The sequence below is a fragment of the Taudactylus pleione genome, unplaced genomic scaffold (assembly GCF_031769625.1).
Source record: "Taudactylus pleione unplaced genomic scaffold, aTauple2 ptg000276l, whole genome shotgun sequence".
In the NCBI taxonomy this organism is placed as follows: domain Eukaryota; kingdom Metazoa; phylum Chordata; class Amphibia; order Anura; family Myobatrachidae; genus Taudactylus; species Taudactylus pleione.
In genome coordinates, this window is record NW_028284678.1 from 15,181,991 (window position 1) to 15,203,016 (window position 21,026).

General features: G+C 44.0%; 1 protein-coding gene across 2 annotated transcripts in view; it reads right to left on the bottom strand.

Moving 5' to 3' along the window:
* The window catches only part of LOC148513622 (uncharacterized), a 55,865-nt gene extending 49,535 nt beyond the window's left edge, over positions 1-6,330 (bottom strand). Inside the window, exons 1-4 of one of the 2 annotated variants that reach the window (XM_088481673.1) lie at positions 6,245-6,330; positions 4,300-4,371; positions 3,550-3,676; positions 981-1,150 (exon numbers count right to left, since the gene is read on the bottom strand). In XM_088481673.1, the coding sequence (XP_088337799.1) occupies positions 981-1,150; positions 3,550-3,676; positions 4,300-4,348 (346 nt within the window). In that variant the 5' untranslated portion in view covers positions 4,349-4,371; positions 6,245-6,330. The remainder of the gene's footprint in view (positions 1-980; positions 1,151-3,549; positions 3,677-4,299; positions 4,372-6,244) is intronic. The other variant, XM_088481674.1, reaches the window with a different exon arrangement.
* Positions 6,331-21,026: the final 14,696 nt, after the last annotated feature.

The following is a 21,026-nucleotide window of genomic DNA, read 5'->3' on the forward strand; positions in this document are numbered from 1 at the left end:
CTAGTATACACAGCAGACTCCAATTATGGTGGCTACTATACACAGCAGAGACCCATTTTGGTGGCTAGTATACTCAGCAGAGACCCATTCTGGTGTCTAGCATACACAGCAGAGTCCAATGCTGGTGACTAGTCTACACAGCAGAGCCCCATTCTGGTGGCTAGTATACACAGCAGACTCCAATTATGGTGGCTACTATACACAGCAGAGACCCATTTTGGTGGCTAGTATACTCAGCAGAGACCCATTCTGGTGTCTAGCATACACAGCAGAGTCCAATGCTGGTGACTAGTCTACACAGCAGATTCCAATTATGGTGGCTAGTATACACAGCAGAGCCCCATTTTGATGGCTAGTATACACAGCAGAGTCCAATGCTGGTGACTAGTATACACAGCAAAGCCCCATTCTGGTAGCCAATATACACAGCAGAGCACCATTTTGGTGGCTAGTATACACAGCAGAGCCCCATTTTGGTGGCTAGTATACACAGCAGAGTCCAATGCTGGTGGCTAGTATACACAGCAGAGTCCCATTCTGGTAGCCAATATACAGAGCAGAGCCCCATTTTGGTGGCTAGTATACACAGCCGAGCCAAATTTTGATGGCTAGTATACACAGCAGAGTCCAATGCTGGTGACTAGTATACACAGCAAAGCCCCATTCTGGTAGCCAATATACACAGCAGAGCACCATTTTGGTGGCTAGTATACACAGCAGAGCCCCATTTTGGTGGCTAGTATACACAGCAGAGTCCAATGCTGGTGGCTAGTATACACAGCAGAGTCCCATTCTGGTAGCCAATATACAGAGCAGAGCCCCATTTTGGTGGCTAGTATACACAGCCGAGCCAAATTTTGGTGGCTAGTATATACAGCAGAGTCCCATTCTGGAGACTAGTATACACAGCATTTATCAGCAACTGACTTTGTTAGCTTTTATTACAAAGACTGTTACAATACATGCACAGTTCCACTTACTATTCTCAAATGGAGTCAGCCCAGGTAAGTGTGATTTGTTTGATACATCATTGTAAGTAAAGCTGTGGACACTTGTTCTGTAGCTTCCAGCAATGTCTGTGTAATACTTTGTCAGGTCACAGAGCGTAGTTGTAATATTGCAGCAATCCGTGACTGGTTTAAATACACTGCTGTTATAAAAAGAGACAAAGATATGAAGTAAACAGGGAACACAACAGGAATAATGTACCTGAAATGGGAATCACATAATATAATGTAAGACCGAGACTTCAAGGAAAATACCTATTAGGTTGCAGGACTGTCATAGGGACAGACAGGGTCAAGCTGATCTAATTTTGGAGACTATGGGGGTCTATGTATCATTAAATATTTGAGGCATATCCCTCGAAAACACCCGTTTTTGGAGGATACCCACAAATATTTAGTATCCCCTGAATGTATTATAGAGGTATCGCAGTAAATATCTCCGATATCTGCTGCGGCCCCACCATATGCGCCAGCAGCCGCAATCCCCATAGGTTGCGTAAGCAGCTATAGCCTATGGGCTAAAAATTACTGGGAGAGGGTTCCGTACTGTAGGTACCTCCCCCCAGCAATGGCCGCCAGGCATGTTTGGTCTGTAGACCACGCATGTGCAGGAGCCCTGGCACAGGAGTGAAGAGACCACTGATGCCGTCACTCCCAGCACATCACAGCGATGGGCTCCTTTAGAAGATATTGATTTTACACATTTCAGATGAACACGTATTTGGCCCTGAGTTTATTAATTAGTTCCTTTTCCATTATAAATCTAGGAAGTCCTTTGCCGACCTCAAGCCTAAAATTCATGAGGCCAAGAAAAAAAACCTCTCTCCCAGCAGGTTGAGCAGCCAGAGAAGCGAGGGCCTGACCCAAAACTTCTGCAGCAACAGCAGATCTCAGAGAGGAGGATTCACATACAATTCTGCAGAATGCGGGACAAATCCCCCCAGCTCTTGATCCAATCCAGACATAGGAAGGACGGCCTGTGAGTACTCCTCCTCCCCATATAATTCTGTCACATTCCTTTTGCAAATGGGCCCAGATTACCTGGCTATTGAAAACTATTCAGTTTGGCCTAAATTTGCCTTTAATCAGATTTAATCTTCAGAAGCGGGTATTTACTAAAGTGCAGGGTTTTTAGAAGTGGAGATGTTGGCCGTAGCAACCAAACAGATTCTACTTAACATTTATCTAGCACCTTCTAGAACAGGGATGGGGAACCTCAGGCCCGGGGGCCTTATACGGAATAATTTGGTCTGGCCCTCTGAGCTTTTTTCTGCTAGCCTCATTTGGCCAGCAGGGTGCCTAGAATGTCACCCTGCAGCCAGAATCTATGCAGCAGTGCCACCTGGAGCGTCCTTAGGATGCTCCAGACAGTCACACCACTGCCCTTACAGCTCCCCGGGGCATCCTCAGGATACTCTGGGCATTGCTGTAATCACTGGTGATTGTGGCCATGCCCCGTGACATCACATGACGGGTGTGGTCTGCACCTGGCCGCGAATAATGTTATTTATATCAAAATGGCCCTCGGCAGAAAAAAGGTTCCCCACCCCTGTTCTAGAAGATAATAGCTAGAATATGATTGGTTGCTATGGGCAACATCTCAATTTCTAAAAACCCACACTTTACTAAATATACCCCTTGCTATCTGGTCAGCAGGGAAGTAATTACAGAATATCACTTTAACTGCTGGCAGTGGATCGCCAGGAGGCTAGCTGCCTGTACGCGTCTACTGTTACTAGGTGGCAAGCCTGTTCCCTAGAACAAATAAAGTTTGCAGATAATAGATTCCTGCAAACTACAGTTTATTATATATTGCTGCTGAATAACATTACGACTGGCATTGCATGAGAAGAAAGCTAACATGTCAATCCTTTTGTTTTTAAAGTTACTACATGCAGTGGAAGCCGCCATCTTGTGGCTTGGGGTAGACCAACTTTCACTTTCAGTTTACTAGGCACCAGTGATACCATTTGTGGAAAATTATCCTTTTTTTTTTTTTCAAAATGGCTGCCTTCCTTGTTTATTAGTGATGGCTTTGTGTAATTTAAAGGTCAAAAGTCCCCATAATGCATTTCTAACAAGCTAAACATAAATTGGGAATGGAGGGGGTTGACATCAGTAGTGGTAAATACATTTAAATCATAATTCTGCAACAACTCTGACTTACACGCATACTTGCTGACTTTCTGGCTGTCCCCTCTGGGAGGGGTTAGCCAGGTCGGTGTTGTGGCAATGGTGGGCAATACGTGGGACATGTCATCATCGCGGCTCCACCCTCTGCTATACAATACCAAGATTACCAAAATTGTAAAGCAGAGGGAATGGCATCATCTCCTCCCCCTCCCCCAGTCTGCCCACTTTCACTGGGTAAGCGAGCGGCTGTGGTGGTGAGGGTGTGATTTTGCACATGTGGTGGCCGGGAGCACAACACGATTTCCCGGAGTCTCCTTGCCATTCTAGGAGAGTATGCAAGTAATGGCAAAGGATTTCTCTTTAGCTCGGCAAGGTGCATGTAAACTCATTTGATACTCTATGCACGTACAAGTCTTTAGAATATTCCACGCAATAGTAGATAAGAGATTCATTATTCAGTTCCTCCCAGGTCAGGAGATGCTGAAAATTGTTAGAAGAGAGTCTGAGGTTCATCGGAGGCTGTAGGATAGCTGACCCTGTGCAAAAGCAGAAGGAAAGGGAGGGGGGAAATATTGGGAATCAGTAGGATTTACCGCCGGCCACATGTTCAAATCCCGACATCGGAAGCCCGGCAGTGGTGAGGATCCCGAATGTCCAAAGGTAAGTATAAACTAACCTAATTCTATCCCCTAATCCTAACCCTCCTTTAGGGGTGCCTAACCCTAATGTCCCCCCCAAGTGCCTAACTCTAATCCCCCCTCTAAGTGCCAAAACCTAACCCCCCCTTCCCCACAGACTAACCCCCGCGCAGACTAACCCTAAGTCTCCCGAGGGGGGTGTCTAACCCTAACCTCCCCCCGGGGGTGCCTAACCCTAAGCCCCCCGGGAGCCCCTAACCTAACCCTCCCCCCCACGGCTGTCCGCGCCCGGTGCCTGGCTTACCTTCTATCGGTATGCCAGGTGTCGGGCTCCCGGCGTAGGTCTAATGAGAGGCGTTGGGATTTGACGCCTGTCATTAGACACTTGCTGGGAATAGACTTTCGGGAAGCCGGCGGTCGGGATTACGTCCGTCGGCTTCCAGCTTGCTTCCCAAATAATGTTTTTGTTTTAAAAAGAAAGTAAATGATACATATAGGAAGGTTTAAGTTTAAAGACATACCCAAAAGAAGCAGATGACAAAGGTGCAGCAAAACTTGAAGGCTTGTCATTGATCCTGTTCTACAGTGCAGATCTGTTATTAAACAATTAAAGGAAGGGTGACATGAAGTGCTTGTAATAGAGTAAATATACAGCCCTTCTGGAAAAGGTGCAGGATTACCAGTCAAATTGCCAAGAGATTACATAGGACACTGGGGTCCGTAACCTATTAGCATGAGGCTACTGAACCATGTCCACAGTCCATAACCTATTAGCAGGATGCAGGGGGATGTGCCTGTGAAGGACACTGGTTGTTAAATGTATTTATCCAGCAGGAAGACAATACACTAAGGTCCGTATTCAATTGCCGGCAAAAAGTCCCAGACTTTTCGCATGCCGGACTTTTCACTGTCATCACCAGTTTTGGCTCTGGAAAAGTATGGTGCTCGTCCCCGCGATTCGCCCTATTCAATTGCAAAGGACACGAGAACGCGTGCCGGCGAAACTTAGATCTGCGAAAAGTCCTGTCAGATTTGGGGAAACCAGCCTGACACCCCCCAAAAGATGCACTGACATGGAGGATCACTATGGATACCCCCGAATAGCCCTGCTGAAGATATCTGGGGTACTTAAATGGTCTCAATAGGTGCTATTTAGTGTATTTGCTTATGGGGTGAAGAATAGCATTTAGCAATATTTTTTCTTCAAAATAACTAGTCCCAGTAAATTTGGGGTAGCTGAAAATGGGGGCTAGCATATTTAAAAGTTGCTAAATTGAAGTTTTAAAAAACATGGAAAAACCACCTGCTGCAAACACCTGCAAAGAAAAAAACACCCAGAGTATACTTGGGGACCCCCTGGAGTCTATTTCGCTAGTTTTTGTGTTTGTCTCCCAACTTTACACTTTTTCACCCCCAAAACGAAAGTACTTTTTGGGGGAGTTCAAATGGGTTTTTTTACATTATTTTTTAATGAAGTTTACCTTTGAGGGACTGTCCTAACACTGCACGGGGGTTCCCGCAACTTTGCACCCCAAAACCCTGAAACTGCACTTTTTCCGCCTCCTTTCAGAGGTAAATCTTTTCCGCCTATCTGAATGCATTGACTTTCCGCCTAGGCGAAAATTCATTGCAATGGAATTGGGCGGAAAGTTTCCGACAGGCAAAATGACGTCATCAGCGAAAACTTTTCGCCGGGAACGGCAATTGAATACGGCCCTTAGTGAGAGTGTATAATGGTGTTAAATGTGTTGTGCAGTACAATGGTGCTAGTGGCGGTTAGTCCACGCGTGGTGCAGCTCAACCAGGCCTTAGGTTTATTAATCAGTAGAACAACAAGTAGCATAGAGGCAGAGGAATATAACAGGTAAATACACTATATGGTGCAGCCTGGAGCGCAAGGGTATTGCTGGGTTTTGTAGTATGCCAGGCGGTAAGACGGCATGCAAACTCCCAATCACTGAGAGAATACAGATGCTGGAAATACAGATAGGCACTGCCATTTGAACAGGTGGCCGTAAGTGTTTGCACTTGTACTGACCATAAAGTTTGTTTGCCATATTTCATGGGAACAATAGGAACACTGATACCAGTAGGGAAAAACAGACTAAACATAGTAACAAAGAAGAAACATTGTAACAATTAAATACTAAATTCAATGCAATCCGATGATATTTATCGTCACACGGTACAAAGTGCATATTATTTGGCATCATGCTTAGACAGAACACATAAAATAATCAGCTATGGTGTGACCCATCTTTCTTTCTTTCTTACAAAGCACTGATACAACTATCGATCGTTCAACACAGCATCTTATTGTAAAGAGTACTCTTAATATCTAAATATCAAATAGTTACGGGTTTGGTAGGAAAATCACTGATCAATGAAGCTGTGATTGTTTCCTAGACACGGTACACGTTAGGCACACACACACACACACACACATACACACACACACACACTTACCGGTGTGAGAAGATCCAGCTTGGTGTCTTGTCACTATCTTCTTTACACTGAGTAATATTTCCTCATGTGTCCCCTCCCCTATTTCTGAGCAGCACTCTGATTGGAAGCAGAGCAATGACTGACATTCTGCAGCCTGGGATAATGAATGCAGTTTGCACACACTACTCAATTTAAGATTGTGCTTGACAGTAGATTTTTCTAAAAAAAAATTAAAAATCCCTCATTGAAGAGGTTGGCAGCCTGGAACTACAAATTGCAGCATGCCCTTACAGATATAGCAGAAAATCGAATCAATGCCATTAAGATGCCTGACACACTTAGTAGGTTCTAAATCAGGTCTCTAGTGTGCTTTGTTATACACTTTTTTTTTACACAGGCCAAATAATCCGGGTTATTGGCATGTCAACCCGGGATACGGTTCAGTGTAAAAGGGTCCCTGGAAAATAACCCGGGTCCAGTAACCCGGCAATCCAACCCAGGTAGCGAGCAGGGTTGGACCAGGCTTATGGGGCAGTGTTAACAGGTGACCCGGGTCATCCGACCTGAGTCCCATTTACAGCATGGGAACGGTCGGCTTACATGCGCTTAGAGATGATGTCATCTCCCAGCGCTGGCAGAAGAGAAGCACTGGCAATAACTCGGTTTCAGCCTGCGGTATAAACGGGTTTCAAGGCGTTGTGATGCGGCTTGAAATCCATGATCAGTGACCCAGGAATTTGGTGTAACAGGGGTATAATTGATGCCCAATAAGCGGTCACACACCAGTAGGGGTATATAATGGGTGCATGGTGGGTTGTAAATGGGCACCTGGTTCAAGAGGGATCCTGCACCACCAACTGGGCCGGTGCTGCAGAGTAGCAAAAATCACAGGGAAAATGGTGGCAGCCATTGTCCTAGTGACTTCTGCATGCGCAGTAGAGATGTCTCTCGGAATACGGCGAATATATATTTATTTATTGCCAGGTATAGAATACATATACAGTGGTGGACAAAATTGCGGACACTTTTTGAAATTTGAATGTTTTTCAACTTCGAATGCTTATGTAAATGTATATGTATATGTGTCTGTATGCATACTATATATATGTATAGGTATGTATATGTACACTGTATTTGTATGTATACTTTGCATATACAGTATATTATTTTTATAGGTATGTATATGTATTCTTCATACTATGTACACTAGTGGCCAAAATTGCGGACACATTTTGAAATTTGAATGTTTATCAACTTTGAATGCTTATAAAAACTGTTTCACTTCACGCAGTGCAATGATTCATATATCAAATGAAAGGAAATTTAATGCTGAATTCAACACAATAAACAGAGGTCAAATATTTGCATTACAAGGGAAGTTATGCAGTGAAAACAACACTTAGGGTGAAAATCCCTGTGTACTTATGATGTTACTGTCCTATCAGTAATTCGTTGGGTATCCTTTATTTTTCAAGACAGCAGCACAGCGATGTGTCATTGAGCCAACCAATGTTTGGAGCTCTTCCTTCTTTATTATGTGGTGCCATGAGACAATTATAGCCTCAATTAATTGTCTTTTATTGGATGGACGCCTCAGATGTACCAGTTTTTTCAAACAGAACCACAAATGTTCTATGGGGTTCAGGTCTGGGCTGTTTCCTGGTCATCCCAGCATCTGTATGTCATTCTCCGTGAACCACTGTTTGCATGTCCGTGCAATGTGGTAGGGAGCTGAATCCTGCAGGAAAAAAATGGGGCATTATCTGGAAAAAGATCTCTGATAGAAGGTAGAAGTTTTGGTTGTAGGATGGTGTCAATGTACTTTCTGCTGTTCAGTGTGCCATCTATGACATAAAGGCGGCCTACAGCATCTGCTGTCACACATGCCAAGATCATAACACTTGCAGGATTCTTTGTTGTCGCTTGAATAAAGTCTGGATGTACCTCTTCCCCGATGCGACGTCTCACACATTTTCTCCCATCACTACCAAATATCGATATCTTAGTTTCGTCATTCCATATCACTTGTTTCCACTGACCTTCTGTCTATGCAATGTGTTCTTTTGCCCACTGTATTCATATTTGTTTCTGCTGCTGCTGCTTTTTATTCAGCAATGGCTTTTTTCGGGGAATCCTACCTTTTAGTCCAAGCTCCGTTATTCTTCTCCGTACCGTTCTTGCACTGACAAAACCACCAGTTGTACTCAGGTCACTGCTAATGGCCACAAATGACATCCATCTGTCCATGACGCAAATTAATTTTATTCTCCTATCATCAACAGCTGTTCTGCACTTTTTCCGGCCTTTTCCTTCTTTGTTTTGTATAGATTGTGTTTCCTGACAGCGTAAACAAAACTTTCGTACTCCTGATGTTGTCACATTCCCACCAATTTCTCTCGCAATTGCTGCATACGACAGACCATTTTCACTTAACACCACAATCCTGGATCACGTCACTGTGCTGCGGTCTTGAAAAATAAAGGATACCCAACGAAATACTGATAAGACAGTAACATCATAAGTACACAGGGATTTTCACCCTAAGTGTTGTTTTTACGGCATAACTTCCCTTTGTAATGCAAATATTTGATGTCTGTTTATTGTGTTGAATTCAGCATTAAATTTCCTTTCATTTGATATATGAATCATTGCACTGCGTGAAGTGAAACAGTTTTTATAAGCATTCAAAGTTGATAAACATTCAAATTTCAAAATGTGTCCGCAATTTTGGCCACTAGTGTACATAGTATGAAGAATACATATACATACCTATAAAAATAATATACTGTATATGCAAAGTATACATACAAATACAGTGTACATATACATACCTATACATATATATATATAGTATGCATACAGACACATATACATATACACAGTGTATATATACATAGTAAACATTGTATGCATAAGTAAAAAGTGTACATATACATTTCTATACATAGAATAAATGTACATAATATGCATATGTATACAGTTTACATATACATAACTAACTATACAATGAATATATAGACCTAGTACGCATTCACACAGTATACATAAATTTATTATAATACTTATACATAGTATATATATCTTTAATATTATGCATACATAAATAGTGTACAGTACATATATTATAGTATGCATAGCTATAACAGAATATATAATATACATAACTATAATAGACTACATTACATATACATAGAATACACATACCTAGTATACAACCTTACACATACATATACATAGTATACATATATACATAGAATGCACATACCTAGTATACATACTAATACTTATTTATACAGTGTATATATACATAGTATACAGAACCTATACATAGAATACACATACCTAGTATACAACCTTACTCATACATAGTATACTAAACTCTTTATTGTCAGATGATGGATGTAACCATAAGTTCTTTCAAACCACATTTTCTCAAAAAATAAAGAAACAGGCCAAGTTAATGCCGTTCAAAAATAACAGGTCAGCTTTATTTATTTACAATAATGAGTATGGTGGCAGAGGAAAGAACGGCAAACTACCGGCGCCAGCTTGACTTAGGCAAAATATGTCACACAACTTACCAGGGACAATATCCCAATTAATGGTAAGTGAGAGATAAAATACTTGCAAGGGCCACTCTCCCTTTATAGCAAGTGAGACGGTATCCAACACCCATACCGATGCACCATTTCGGCCCACCCAGATGAGAGGCGCCGCTGACCCCACTAGGGTGAAATCAGCCTGACCCGTGCATGAAGGGGTGTACACCGCTCCTACTGCAGTAATATGGACGCTTTACAGATTGCCGGTCTTTCCCTGCCATGAAATAAAGCCGACACAAGACACAATAGGAAAGGGAGGGTGTGAGATCAGAATCAAAGAGGCTGACTAACCTACATTACCCATAAGCCCAGTAACCACTCCCCCCTTAACAAAAAACAACCTATCCCTGTGTCTTAACAATGGCCAATCGGCCGGCATGCGGCATGCTCCAGGTCATCATGACCCGGATCGCGCAGTTTACACTGCAGGGTTTCACAAGTCATTCCCTGGTTAAACCCTGCAAGTTACCTGGGTTGGATTGCTGGGTCACTCCACCCGAGAATCTAACCCTGTACCCTTTTACACCAAGGGCTACCCGGGTTATCCCTGCAATAACCCGGGTTTTAGCTCTGGTGTAAAAGGGGTATTAGTGAGTTTATAAAAACACTTGTTCCTCTGAAGAGGATGCAATATTAATGATTAAAAGTAAATGTTTTTTTCTGCAGCGTTGCCTTTTGAGGCATGGAGGTCCAGCATGCTAATTTCATGGCTTTTATTTTTGGTGTTGGTCCCCCATGCATCTTGATATGCAGTTAAATGGTTAATTGCTATGTGCTGTCTCTTAGCTGTGTGTTATTGTGCATGAGTCATATGTCTGTAAAACATCATGGGCCAAATGTAATAGGGTGAGAGTTTAGAAAGTGTGAGAGAAAACTGTCACATTTTTAAACTCAGCCAATGTAATAAAGTCACAGAACAGGCAAACTTGAATGTTTTTCAGACTCAAAAAACTCTCGAGATTTAAACTCTCATCCAGGTGTTTCCTGTTTTGAAAATACAACTCGATCAATGCACAAGTGTGAGAGTTTTACTACTAAACTCTCACATTTTCTAAACTCTCACCCTATTACATTTGGCCCGAGTAAATATTATTCTCCAAATGTAAAGGTTAGGTTGTCTAGACTGCAGGTGCAAACTTACATGGCTTTACAAAAGGACCTGCATGTGCACAAGACTGTCACTGTATTATTGGAGCGTCACAGTGCTGTACGGCTGTACAGTACTGTACTTACCCAAAGAGGGATTAATACCTTATTGTATTGACTTTTGTTTGTCTTCTATCACCAGGGCCGGATTAAGGCTTGTGGGGGCCCCGGGGCAACTAAGTTGTGGGGGCCCCATCAATAAAATTGCCTCACGTAATGACTGCTAGTCCCCTTAAGCCGGGTACACACTAGATGATATGACATCCGATCCAGCAGATTGGATGACATATCGTCCACATCGGGCAGTGTGTACCTGCTAAGTAGGTCCGATGGGCAATATCGTCAGTGGGTGCATGCTTGCGAATGCAGCATGGCCCCTGCTGTCGCGCCATCACTCCCAACATCGGGGAGGGGGGTTTAGGTTTAGGCACTAACGGGAGGAGGTTAGGGTTAGGCACCCCTAAGGGAGGGTTAAGGGGGGAGAGGGGAGGGTTAGGGTTCTTACCTGATGGTTTCCGACCCGTCTGGCTACCGCTGTCGGTGTTTGATCTGGCGGCATTACATACCGATTCCCTTTTACATATTACTATGCAAAATCAATGAAGTGGAGCTATTTTCCAGCACGGTCATACCATGGCATGTGGGAGGTGTCCTAACAATTGTTAATAGGTGTGTGACTACACCCAGCAGAGAGAGAGAGAGAGAACACAGACTTGCTGCTAAGGGAACCTCAGCAGTACAAGATTTGTGAATTTCTATGTAACCACTAAAGTGAAAGTGGTAAGCGTTATCGCTGCCCATTCTACAGTCAGGGCCAGGAATGTGAGGTCGGACCCTGGATGGTAGCTGGCGGAGACCTGTGTTTTGCGCCTAAACACAAGTCATTGACCTAAAGCCTGCTACCTTTGAGTTTATTCCTGTCACAATTGACCTTATGCTGAGTTGAACACAAATAGGCTGTAGATGCTTCTGTATCGCGTGCATGGAAAATAAATGTGTATATATTCGCCCATATGGAGAGTTGTACTCATCTTTACGGTCCACCAACTCCTAGCCGTACATCTGGTTGCTACTTGTCGTTATCATTAACGCAAACCTGCACCAGTCTATACTTGGTGCAAATGATGCGTCTGGAAACAGGTGTATTTACGCTTTTGTACAATCTGCATAGCCCTCACTGATCTTTGCTTATATGGGAGCATCCCATTACAATCCAGTTACTGCTCTTCAGTCCTAAGTGGAGATGCAATACAAATGTGTATGACTCTACATTGGCCGTCTACATTGCACGTCCGTGCAGCTCCGGAGCATGTGCAATATGAAAACACACAAGATACTCTTTACTCTTCCCAAGTGAGCGTACATTTAACCATATTTGCCTACAGGGCCGGCTCTAGGGGTGTTCAACCAGTGCGGACAAACAGGGGTGCCACCCATAGAAGGCGCACCCCTCCCCCAACATCCCGATTTCAGCAGGACAGTACTGTCCCGCTGTTCCACCCGTGGGCCTAAGTGGCCTGCGGGTGGTCAAATCGGGAGGTTGGGGACCCCCGCCACCACAGCTGTGGGACCCCGGAGACTCTGAATGGATGCTGCGCGCATGCGCGCGACATCCATTCAGTGACGGGAGAGGGCCTGGGGGAAGTGAGGCCTCCCCCCCCAGCCTGACGATATTTGGAGGCGGGCACGCCTCCTAATAACATCACACAGGGGGTCTTGCCTATGGTAATTAGACCATGCCCCCATTTTTGTTCGCACGCGGCAAAGCTAGGGCGCAGTGAAGAGGGCCGGCACAGGGTGCTACGACCCCTGGAGCCGGCCCTGTTTGCCTACATTTCATTTCTCTGGGAGAAGCCTGGGTAGGAGATGCAGCTGACCGTTGATGGGGTGAAACCGGGAGCTTCTCATCATTAGGCCACACACCCTCAGGCCTGCGATTCGAGTGATTTTGCTCCCTATCCCATCCATTTCACGAGTACGTGGGCAGTGACCGGGGGATTTTCCCAAATTTGTGAGTTTTCCAGTTGTTCGGGGAGATTAGGTAAGTATGTGTTCAACTCATCAGGTCTAATGTGCGTAACTATATTATAAATTGTCTTCAGTTTTCCTTTACATGTAAATATATGTTATCGGCATATCTGTGAATGCAATACAGTATTCTGATACGTAAAACCAACTTGGTTGCGATTTCCACTAATGTAATTGTCTCAAGGTAGTATTACAGGAAATACCTGGTAACCGGTCTGGTGGCCTATTCTTAGAAAATGAAAAAAAATGTGACTGTTTACTAAAAAATGTCCCTTCCCTTCCCAAATTCTTCAGACCTACTGTACAAAGGGGTATGTGGTTGTATTGTTGACAATTGGAATGTCGACAAACACTATGGGGACCCCAGAATGCAGGCCCCTCGAGATTAACAAGGGTGAAAAGCTACTTAAAGCATGTCATGCACGTTGCCAGTACAAATGTAACCATTATGGTTAATACTGTAGGGGCCTGTGAAAACTTTTGTGAAGTAAAGTTATCTAAAACCATTAATTCACTTGTCCAAAACAGGTATGTGAGGCTGGGATTGTCTAAAGGCCCCCAAAGATCAGTGACAGTTTGCTGCAATTCCCTGATCCCTAGACGCTGGGTTGGGGCATCGTTGAAATCCAATATGTTGGATTTCCCTGATTTGCCAATCCAAACCGTAATATGATCAGGATCAGCAAATTGGGAATTTTTAACATAAAAAATGTCCTTGATTCCCCGCTGGATTGGCGTTCATCGATTGCCATCAATCAGCATTTCCGACCGGAGGTTCTGGTCAGATCGGGAATCTGGAAAACGGCTGCCTGATTTATAGGGCTCATTTTCATTCTTTTATATGTAAGTTTTGCTTAACCTTCTGCCAGATGTTCTGTCCCCTTCTCCAGCAGAAATCCCACGATTTACCAGTAAAAAAAAACATATTCACCTACCTCCTGGCATCGCATCTGTCCCCTTCTAAAGTAGGCTCCCCGGGACTTGGCAAAACAAAAACGAGGTAGGTGGACCAATTTGGACATGTAAAAGATTTACAGTATGTGTTACCATCACTGTGAATGACAGAGTCCGGCTGGTTTCTGTCATCCGCCAGCCAATCAGAGGCTGCTCTACAGTTAGCGGCCACTGATTGGCTGTGGCTCACATGGCTGACAGGCAACAGCATGTGGGTCACAGCCAATCAGCGGAGCCTACTGGAGAAGGGGACAGATGCGACGCCAGGAGGTAGCTGAGTGTTGGATTTGTGAGTCTGTTAGGTACAGTATGTAATAAACTTTTACTTTCAACAGTGTGTGTGTCATGTCATTATTTTGCTATTGTTATTACAGTGGGAGTACTAGTGCCTAGGTCTTTTTTTTAAAACAAATTAACCCTTTCATTATTTTTTAAACACACAAACAGCCTGCACATATCTCACTGATATGTACAGGCTGCTTGTTCGGGTGAGTCTGGCTGCGGTCAGACTCGGCAGAGAAATCTCGATCACAGACACCATCGAAAAACACGATTCAGCAAATCACAATTCTTGGTAAATTTATGAGTTTCAGCTGCCAAAAATCATCTGAGTTTCAGCGATGCAAATCAAGTTTAAACTCGGCCAATCTTGGACCAGACTTGATTCTTAGTAAATTTACCCCTCAGTCTTCCCATCCCTGACAGCCTCTGCGTGTCCTTCTCTCCAGCTTCTTCTTTACCTGTAAACCCCTCCCCAGGGTCTCAGGCATGTAGTATCTGCAACAGGCAGCAATATTTAACACTGAGAGGGTCATGTTTACCAATTTCATCCCATCTAGAGGGTTGTTACTTTTTTTTTTTTTTTAACTGACTTATTGGTTATGTTTTCTTCTTGATTCTTGTGCAGATGGAATTAATTCTGGGTTATTGTTTCAGTCTTTTTTTTTTTTTTTGCTTCTAAGTCCCTCTCTGCAGAGGATTTTACTCTGTTCCCTGAACTTAGATTTGTGTGTTGTTTTTAGGTTTCATGGGTATGCATTGGCATTTCTTGTTTGATTGTCTGTTTTAATCTATGCAGTCTTTTGTGTTTTTTTTGTTTATTGTAAATATACATTTTGGTGGTTGTGATCTGTTGACTCAGCTCTTCCTCGGATTTGGGGCTGATATGTGGCATTTTTGTCATATGATTTGGTCCAATATCACCATAGGAGTGTGTGGCATTGTCAACAAAGTATAAAGTAAAAAACATGGCATGGAAGTGGGTTTATTCTGTCCTTGGTTGTGGGGCACAGAGTCTTGGTTGTTGTCTGTCACCCTTTTATTCAATTTAAGGGCTCCCATCTTTACCAGACAGGTGGGGTCATCTCACTGTGGAGGGTCTGTTTTTATTTTTTGATGACCTGGTCAAGGGTGTAAGAGGAGTGGCTTTAGTTTGGTATGGTGGCGAAAGCGGTTCCTTCCTAAGAACCTTGTTTGGTGAGCAAGAATGGTAACAGTGGCTGTCTTGTTGTATTGTAGGTCTTGAGGGGCTCTCCCCGACAATACATGAGTTTAGGGTCAGCAACTCCACTGGGCCTTCTGGGCCTTTTTGTGTTTAATTGGCAGGGGCTTTTGAATACCTTGAATTGTTGGCGATGGGTTGGCAGTTGGACCCCATCTAAGCCTTAAATTGTTGGCTGTGGGCTGGCAGGTAGCCACTATCTAAGCCTTCAATTGTTGGTGATTGGTTGGCAGTTAGCCACCATCTAAGCCATGAGTTGTTGGTGATAGGCTGGCAGTTGGCCCCATCTAAGCCTTGTGTTGTTTGTGATAGGATGGCAGTTGGCCCCATCTAAGCCTTGTTTTGTTGGTGATAGGTTGGCAGTTGGCCCCATCTAAGCCTTATTTTGTTGGTGATAGGCTGGCAGTTGGCCCCATCTAAGCCTTGTGTTGTTGGTGATAGGCTGGCAGTTGGCCCCATCTAAGCCTGGAGCTGGCAGTTGGTCCCATGTACACCTTTTAGTGGATTATTTGGCAAGATGCCAACACTGTGTGTAGGGCTGTTCTTTTTTGGCCACCATACCTTTTTCCGCCTTTCAATAAATAATTAAATACAGCTGACCCTTTCCCCGCCAATATGTCTCTGTCTTTTGTCACAAGGCGGGAAGAATCATGTCCAGCAGTACGGTAAAACAGTGGATCGTTTATTCACTTCAGCTTAGCAGCCACTGCACAACAAGCATCAAGTCTGGTATTACCGCAGGTCACAAACATCATACAAGATGAAGCAGTAACAGTACCAGGTTTGTCACTGTGGCTTACAGACAGCATGCACAAGATCTGTGAACCTTGCATGTCCTGGCACCCTAACGCTAACCACCACCCCCAGCCTATCGCCTGGACAGCTAGTTCGGCTTCAGGAGCACTTTGCTCTGCTTCCAGCAAAGCCATAAGCCCAGCTCATAGGTGGTGCTGATTGCTTGGTTGGGAACCCCAGCACACTGCAAAACCTGGACTGGGCCTGATAACCAGGCTACACCCAGGTAATCAAGTGGTAAGTATTGCCTCTGTCTTGTGGCACTATGGCCTCCCTGCCACACTGTATTGTAGATATTTTTTTTCTCTATTCACCTGGTGTATAAATGTAAGCTGACATCAGAACAATAGGAAGTTTATGTGTCTTACTATGAGTAATTAGTGACCTTTACATCTTTCCTCCAGCAAGTGTGTATAGAAAAGTGATAAAGACAGAAAGACCACATCCAGATTCTCAATAATATAACCATTTCCTCTTGTGTAGATGGTGTAAAATCACTGTGCAGCTACTTTGTCTCCATTTTCAAGACCCCTCTTATCAGGCAGCAATATAAAATCTCTGGTCAATTTATCAAAAACAAAAATCACAGCAAAGCTCAGAATCCAGCCGACACTAGCCGACAGTGCTGGATTAACAACAGGGCAGCCAGGGCGGTTACCCAGGGGTTTCCCACACACTGGGGGCCTCACATAAAGCTGCATCACCAGTGTGGGGGGAACTGTGGCATAATATGAACTGGGGATTTTGTGTTGCATAATGTGAACTGGGGACACTACAGTGTGTTCAACACATTTGTTGTGCTGGGAGTATGTGCACATTATACTCATTAATAACACCGTCCGTCAGTATATCATTTTTTTATTTTGTTGGTTGGGCCCCCCAACAAATTTGTTGCCCAAGGGTCCCCACAAATCTTATTCTAGCCCTGCATTTGTAGCTGGCAGCAGTAGGAGTTGTCAGTCGCCAGGTCAGTCAGTTATCAATCAGCGCAGGCGTAACCTCTCTTCCCGGCACCCGTGTGTGATCTGGAACAGCAGGATCATTGGGCTTCCAGTTCTAGATACACACAAAAAAAATGCAAACTGAAAAAAAAAAATTGCTTTATTTTGACAATAAATCCATCTTCCCTGTGTGGGAACCCCCAGCTAATGCCATCTTGAGAGAGCGGCAGCTCTCGGAGATAGCTGGTGATAGCCATCACTCAGAGGGGACTTAAATAGGCAGATGCCATAAATCCTGCCAAAACTCCCATTTTGGCAGACTTGCAATCTACAGTATGTGCCTTAGATAAATACTATGGCCCTCATTCAGACCCACTCGCAAGCGGGCGCACGTACGTTAGGCGTACGTACAAAAATATTTAAATTCAATGGCTCGCTCATATTTTCGTTCGCATCTAAAATTCCTCCCTAAACTCAGGCGACCCCTCCTCTAACTAACGAGCGTGCGAAATAGCGAGCGTACATCCCCGAAATGGCTTGAAGGGAACGCACGCACAAGTGAAACCGGAAGTGGCCTTGTCAGATGTCGATTACCTGCTCCTTTATTCAGCCTACCTCCATCAATCGTATCATGCCAATCAATGTATCAATTAGCTTAATTTTTTTTTTTTTTTCAACACAATGCAAGAAACTTTACTCTTGTCCGTGTTTGTGTTTACCCGCAGAATACGTACGGATGGAACATTCGCTTTTATTGTTCAAAAAACATGTGAACCACAATTAAACAATTGTTCTATTGCTGTGGATCCCCGCATATTTTCCGGGGTTCATTTCTTTATTTAAATTTGCAAACGCATGTCACTGCATCAAGCCTATCATAACTCTCCAGAGATTTCTGGCCCTGTTGAACACATGACTCATACACTAACCAATAAACTTGCTCCTGTTAATTTCCAAAATACATTAGCCAATCAGAAATTTTGGCCACACTTTATCAAAAATGTTTTGTATGAAAAACTCCATTGCCATCATGAGAGCCTCCGCATTCACCAGGCGCGAGCTGCTGGTGCTTACGGAGGTGATGGATAGGCGGATCACCAGCCAGCCTCCACCCATCACCAACCGGCAGAAGCGCTCCGCGTATGCGGAGGCACGGTCCCGCCTGCGGTCGATGGGTTCACGCCGCAACATCGGGCAGCTTGAGCGCAGGTGGTCAGACCTGCAACGGCGAACGCCCCGCTTGCTGGCATGCTTTCGCATGCAGATCGTTGAAAGTAAGTGTTATGTATTGTGGTTTTCATGTTTGTGTTTGTGGGGCAAACTGCGTGTGCATGTTTTCCTGTCTATCCTATTAATTGTTTGTCCTCATATCTGCGTGTGCATGTTTTCCTGTCTGTCCTATTAATTATTTGTCCTCATATCTGCGTGTGCATGTTTTCCTGTCTGGCCTATTAATTATTTGTCCTCATATCTGCGTGTGCTTGTTTTCCCTCTATTTCTGTTTTTTTCATTCTACTCCTTTTTGCATGTTTTTTGTGGCTGTTTTTTTTTAATTAATTTGTGCCCCGGATTTGCCCAGAAACTAACCTCAATTTGTTTGACATATTTTAGGAGGACAGCCAAGACTACGCCGTCACCGTCCGGCCAGACGGCGTTCCCGGCCACTATCCCCAACCCCCAGCCAACACTCCACCCCAAATATTTCCCCTATACCCCACTCCTCCCCAGCCTTCCCAGACCCTCTCCCGGAACTGTCGGGCCTCCTTCTCCTCCGTCCCACTTCCCCCTCTCCTCCACCCACCCCTCTTCCAATTACCCCCTCCCCGGAGTCCATCATTACCCCTCCCCATTCTTTGGGCAATGAAGGCTCCTCCGAGGAGGAACATGGAGGGACTTCCGGAGCTCCCGTTTTGGCTCCCGGTATGTTTTTCTTTCTCATTTTTTTTAACCACAAACTGTTTGTATGTAATCATGTGTCGTGCCTTTATTTGTGCTTGTTTGGTTTACTTTTGGTGATTTAGCAGTTTGCCTTTACCTCTTCCTGCTGATTTCAACATACACATATCACACCTGTGTGAATTTGTACATAGGCCTTGTATTTTTGCCAGCACCCCCTTTTTGTTTTGGTTTTTCTTTTTTCGGTTTAGGAGTGATTTCGTTGTGTTTTTGTTTTTTTAATGTGGATTCCCTATTGTTTTATTAATCCACACACTTTTCTCACCCACAGAGGAACAGAGGCGTCGTCAAGAGGTGGAGGATTGTGTTGGCCAGATGCGCCAACATGTAATTGGCCTTCTTGTGGCCCTTGACCGGCTGTCTGGCATCCTTCGCCAGTAGTTTTTTTTGTTTTTTTTCGTTTTGTAAATAAATTTTGTAGTTCTAATATACGTTCTGGCTCATTCTTTTTTTCTAAAACACAAATAGTTTTCCCTGACATAAGTAGACTGTTCCTGCAAGGATTTCCCTTTTTTAAAAGTTAGATTGTATTTGGTATTTGTATGTTAAACAGCCACAAGAAACACATAACAGTAACAATGTCATTTCCCTTTTTGGGTGTAGTGTCAATTAGATATTTCGCCATTTTACAGGTTCCTAGTTGGTGTGCAAGCTGCTTAGGCCAATCTTCAAAATCCAAAGGTTTGGACAGGCTTCCTTTTGGTGTGGGTTGGGAACCTGCAAACATATTTCAGTTTACATCAACTGGTGTCAGTACTGGATTACCCCTTAGTCAATTGTAAGGTGTGTTAACCTGGTTCCACTTGCTGTTAACGTCCAAAAAAAGGAAGACCATTTCACTCTCCAAACATTTATTCACAACATAAATGAGAAATCAAAGTGGTCAGTCCCAAAACAAAAAAACAGTGATAATCTCAAATACAACACATACAAATAAAATATTTAATAAAAAAAAAACAATCAAGAACTGGTTGACGAAGGACCATGCCAACATGATTCCACAAACATGGCGTTGCGATATGGGTTCCAGAATATATGGACAAAATCACCAGATCCAGGTTTGGTAAGGGTAGCAGGAAGTAGTGAGCGTTGGAGTGGCAAAGATTATGTGAACAAACAGAAGATGGTGAAAAAAAATAAATAAATTAGATGTTCGCAAACAAACACAAACACATTAGGTATAAACACTGTAGTTTGGGTCAAACTTACCTAAAAAATCTGGCCACCACATCATCGCGTATGGCCCCCCCACATACTGACCTCCGACCAACCTCGGGGGGGCCATCCTCAGGTAAGGCATCCTCTGGCTGCATTGGGACACCACTCCTTATGGCGATGTTGTGAAATATCCCACACAGGACCACAATTTTCGACACCATATCCGGCAAATACATGAGCTCGCCACCAGAGCGGTGGAGGCATCTGATTCGGCCTTTTAAAAGGCCGATACAGCGCTCCACCACTTGCCTGGTGGCTGTAAGTGCAGAATTATACTCACTTTGTGGGCCTGGTGTGGGAGCCAAATAAGGAGTGAGCAGCCAGGACATGCAAGGGTATCCACTGTCTCCTGTGAAAAATAAGAGACAACATCAGGAACACTGTGTATCAAGCTTAACATTGTTATGTACTAAAGGTCTCCACTTACCCAGAAGCCACGCATCACCAGCTTGTAGGTTGGTTAATTTCTGCCATATCTCTGATTGCCGGATGACGAAGGAGTCATGTGCACTTCCTGGTAACTTAGCATTCAGGGACAGGATCTGGAGGGAGGCATCACATACCACCATTACATTCAGGGAGTGATAGTGTTTCCTGTTTCTAAATATTGCCTCCAGCCGTGCTGGAGGCTGAAGTGGTATGTGAGTACCATCCACAACCCC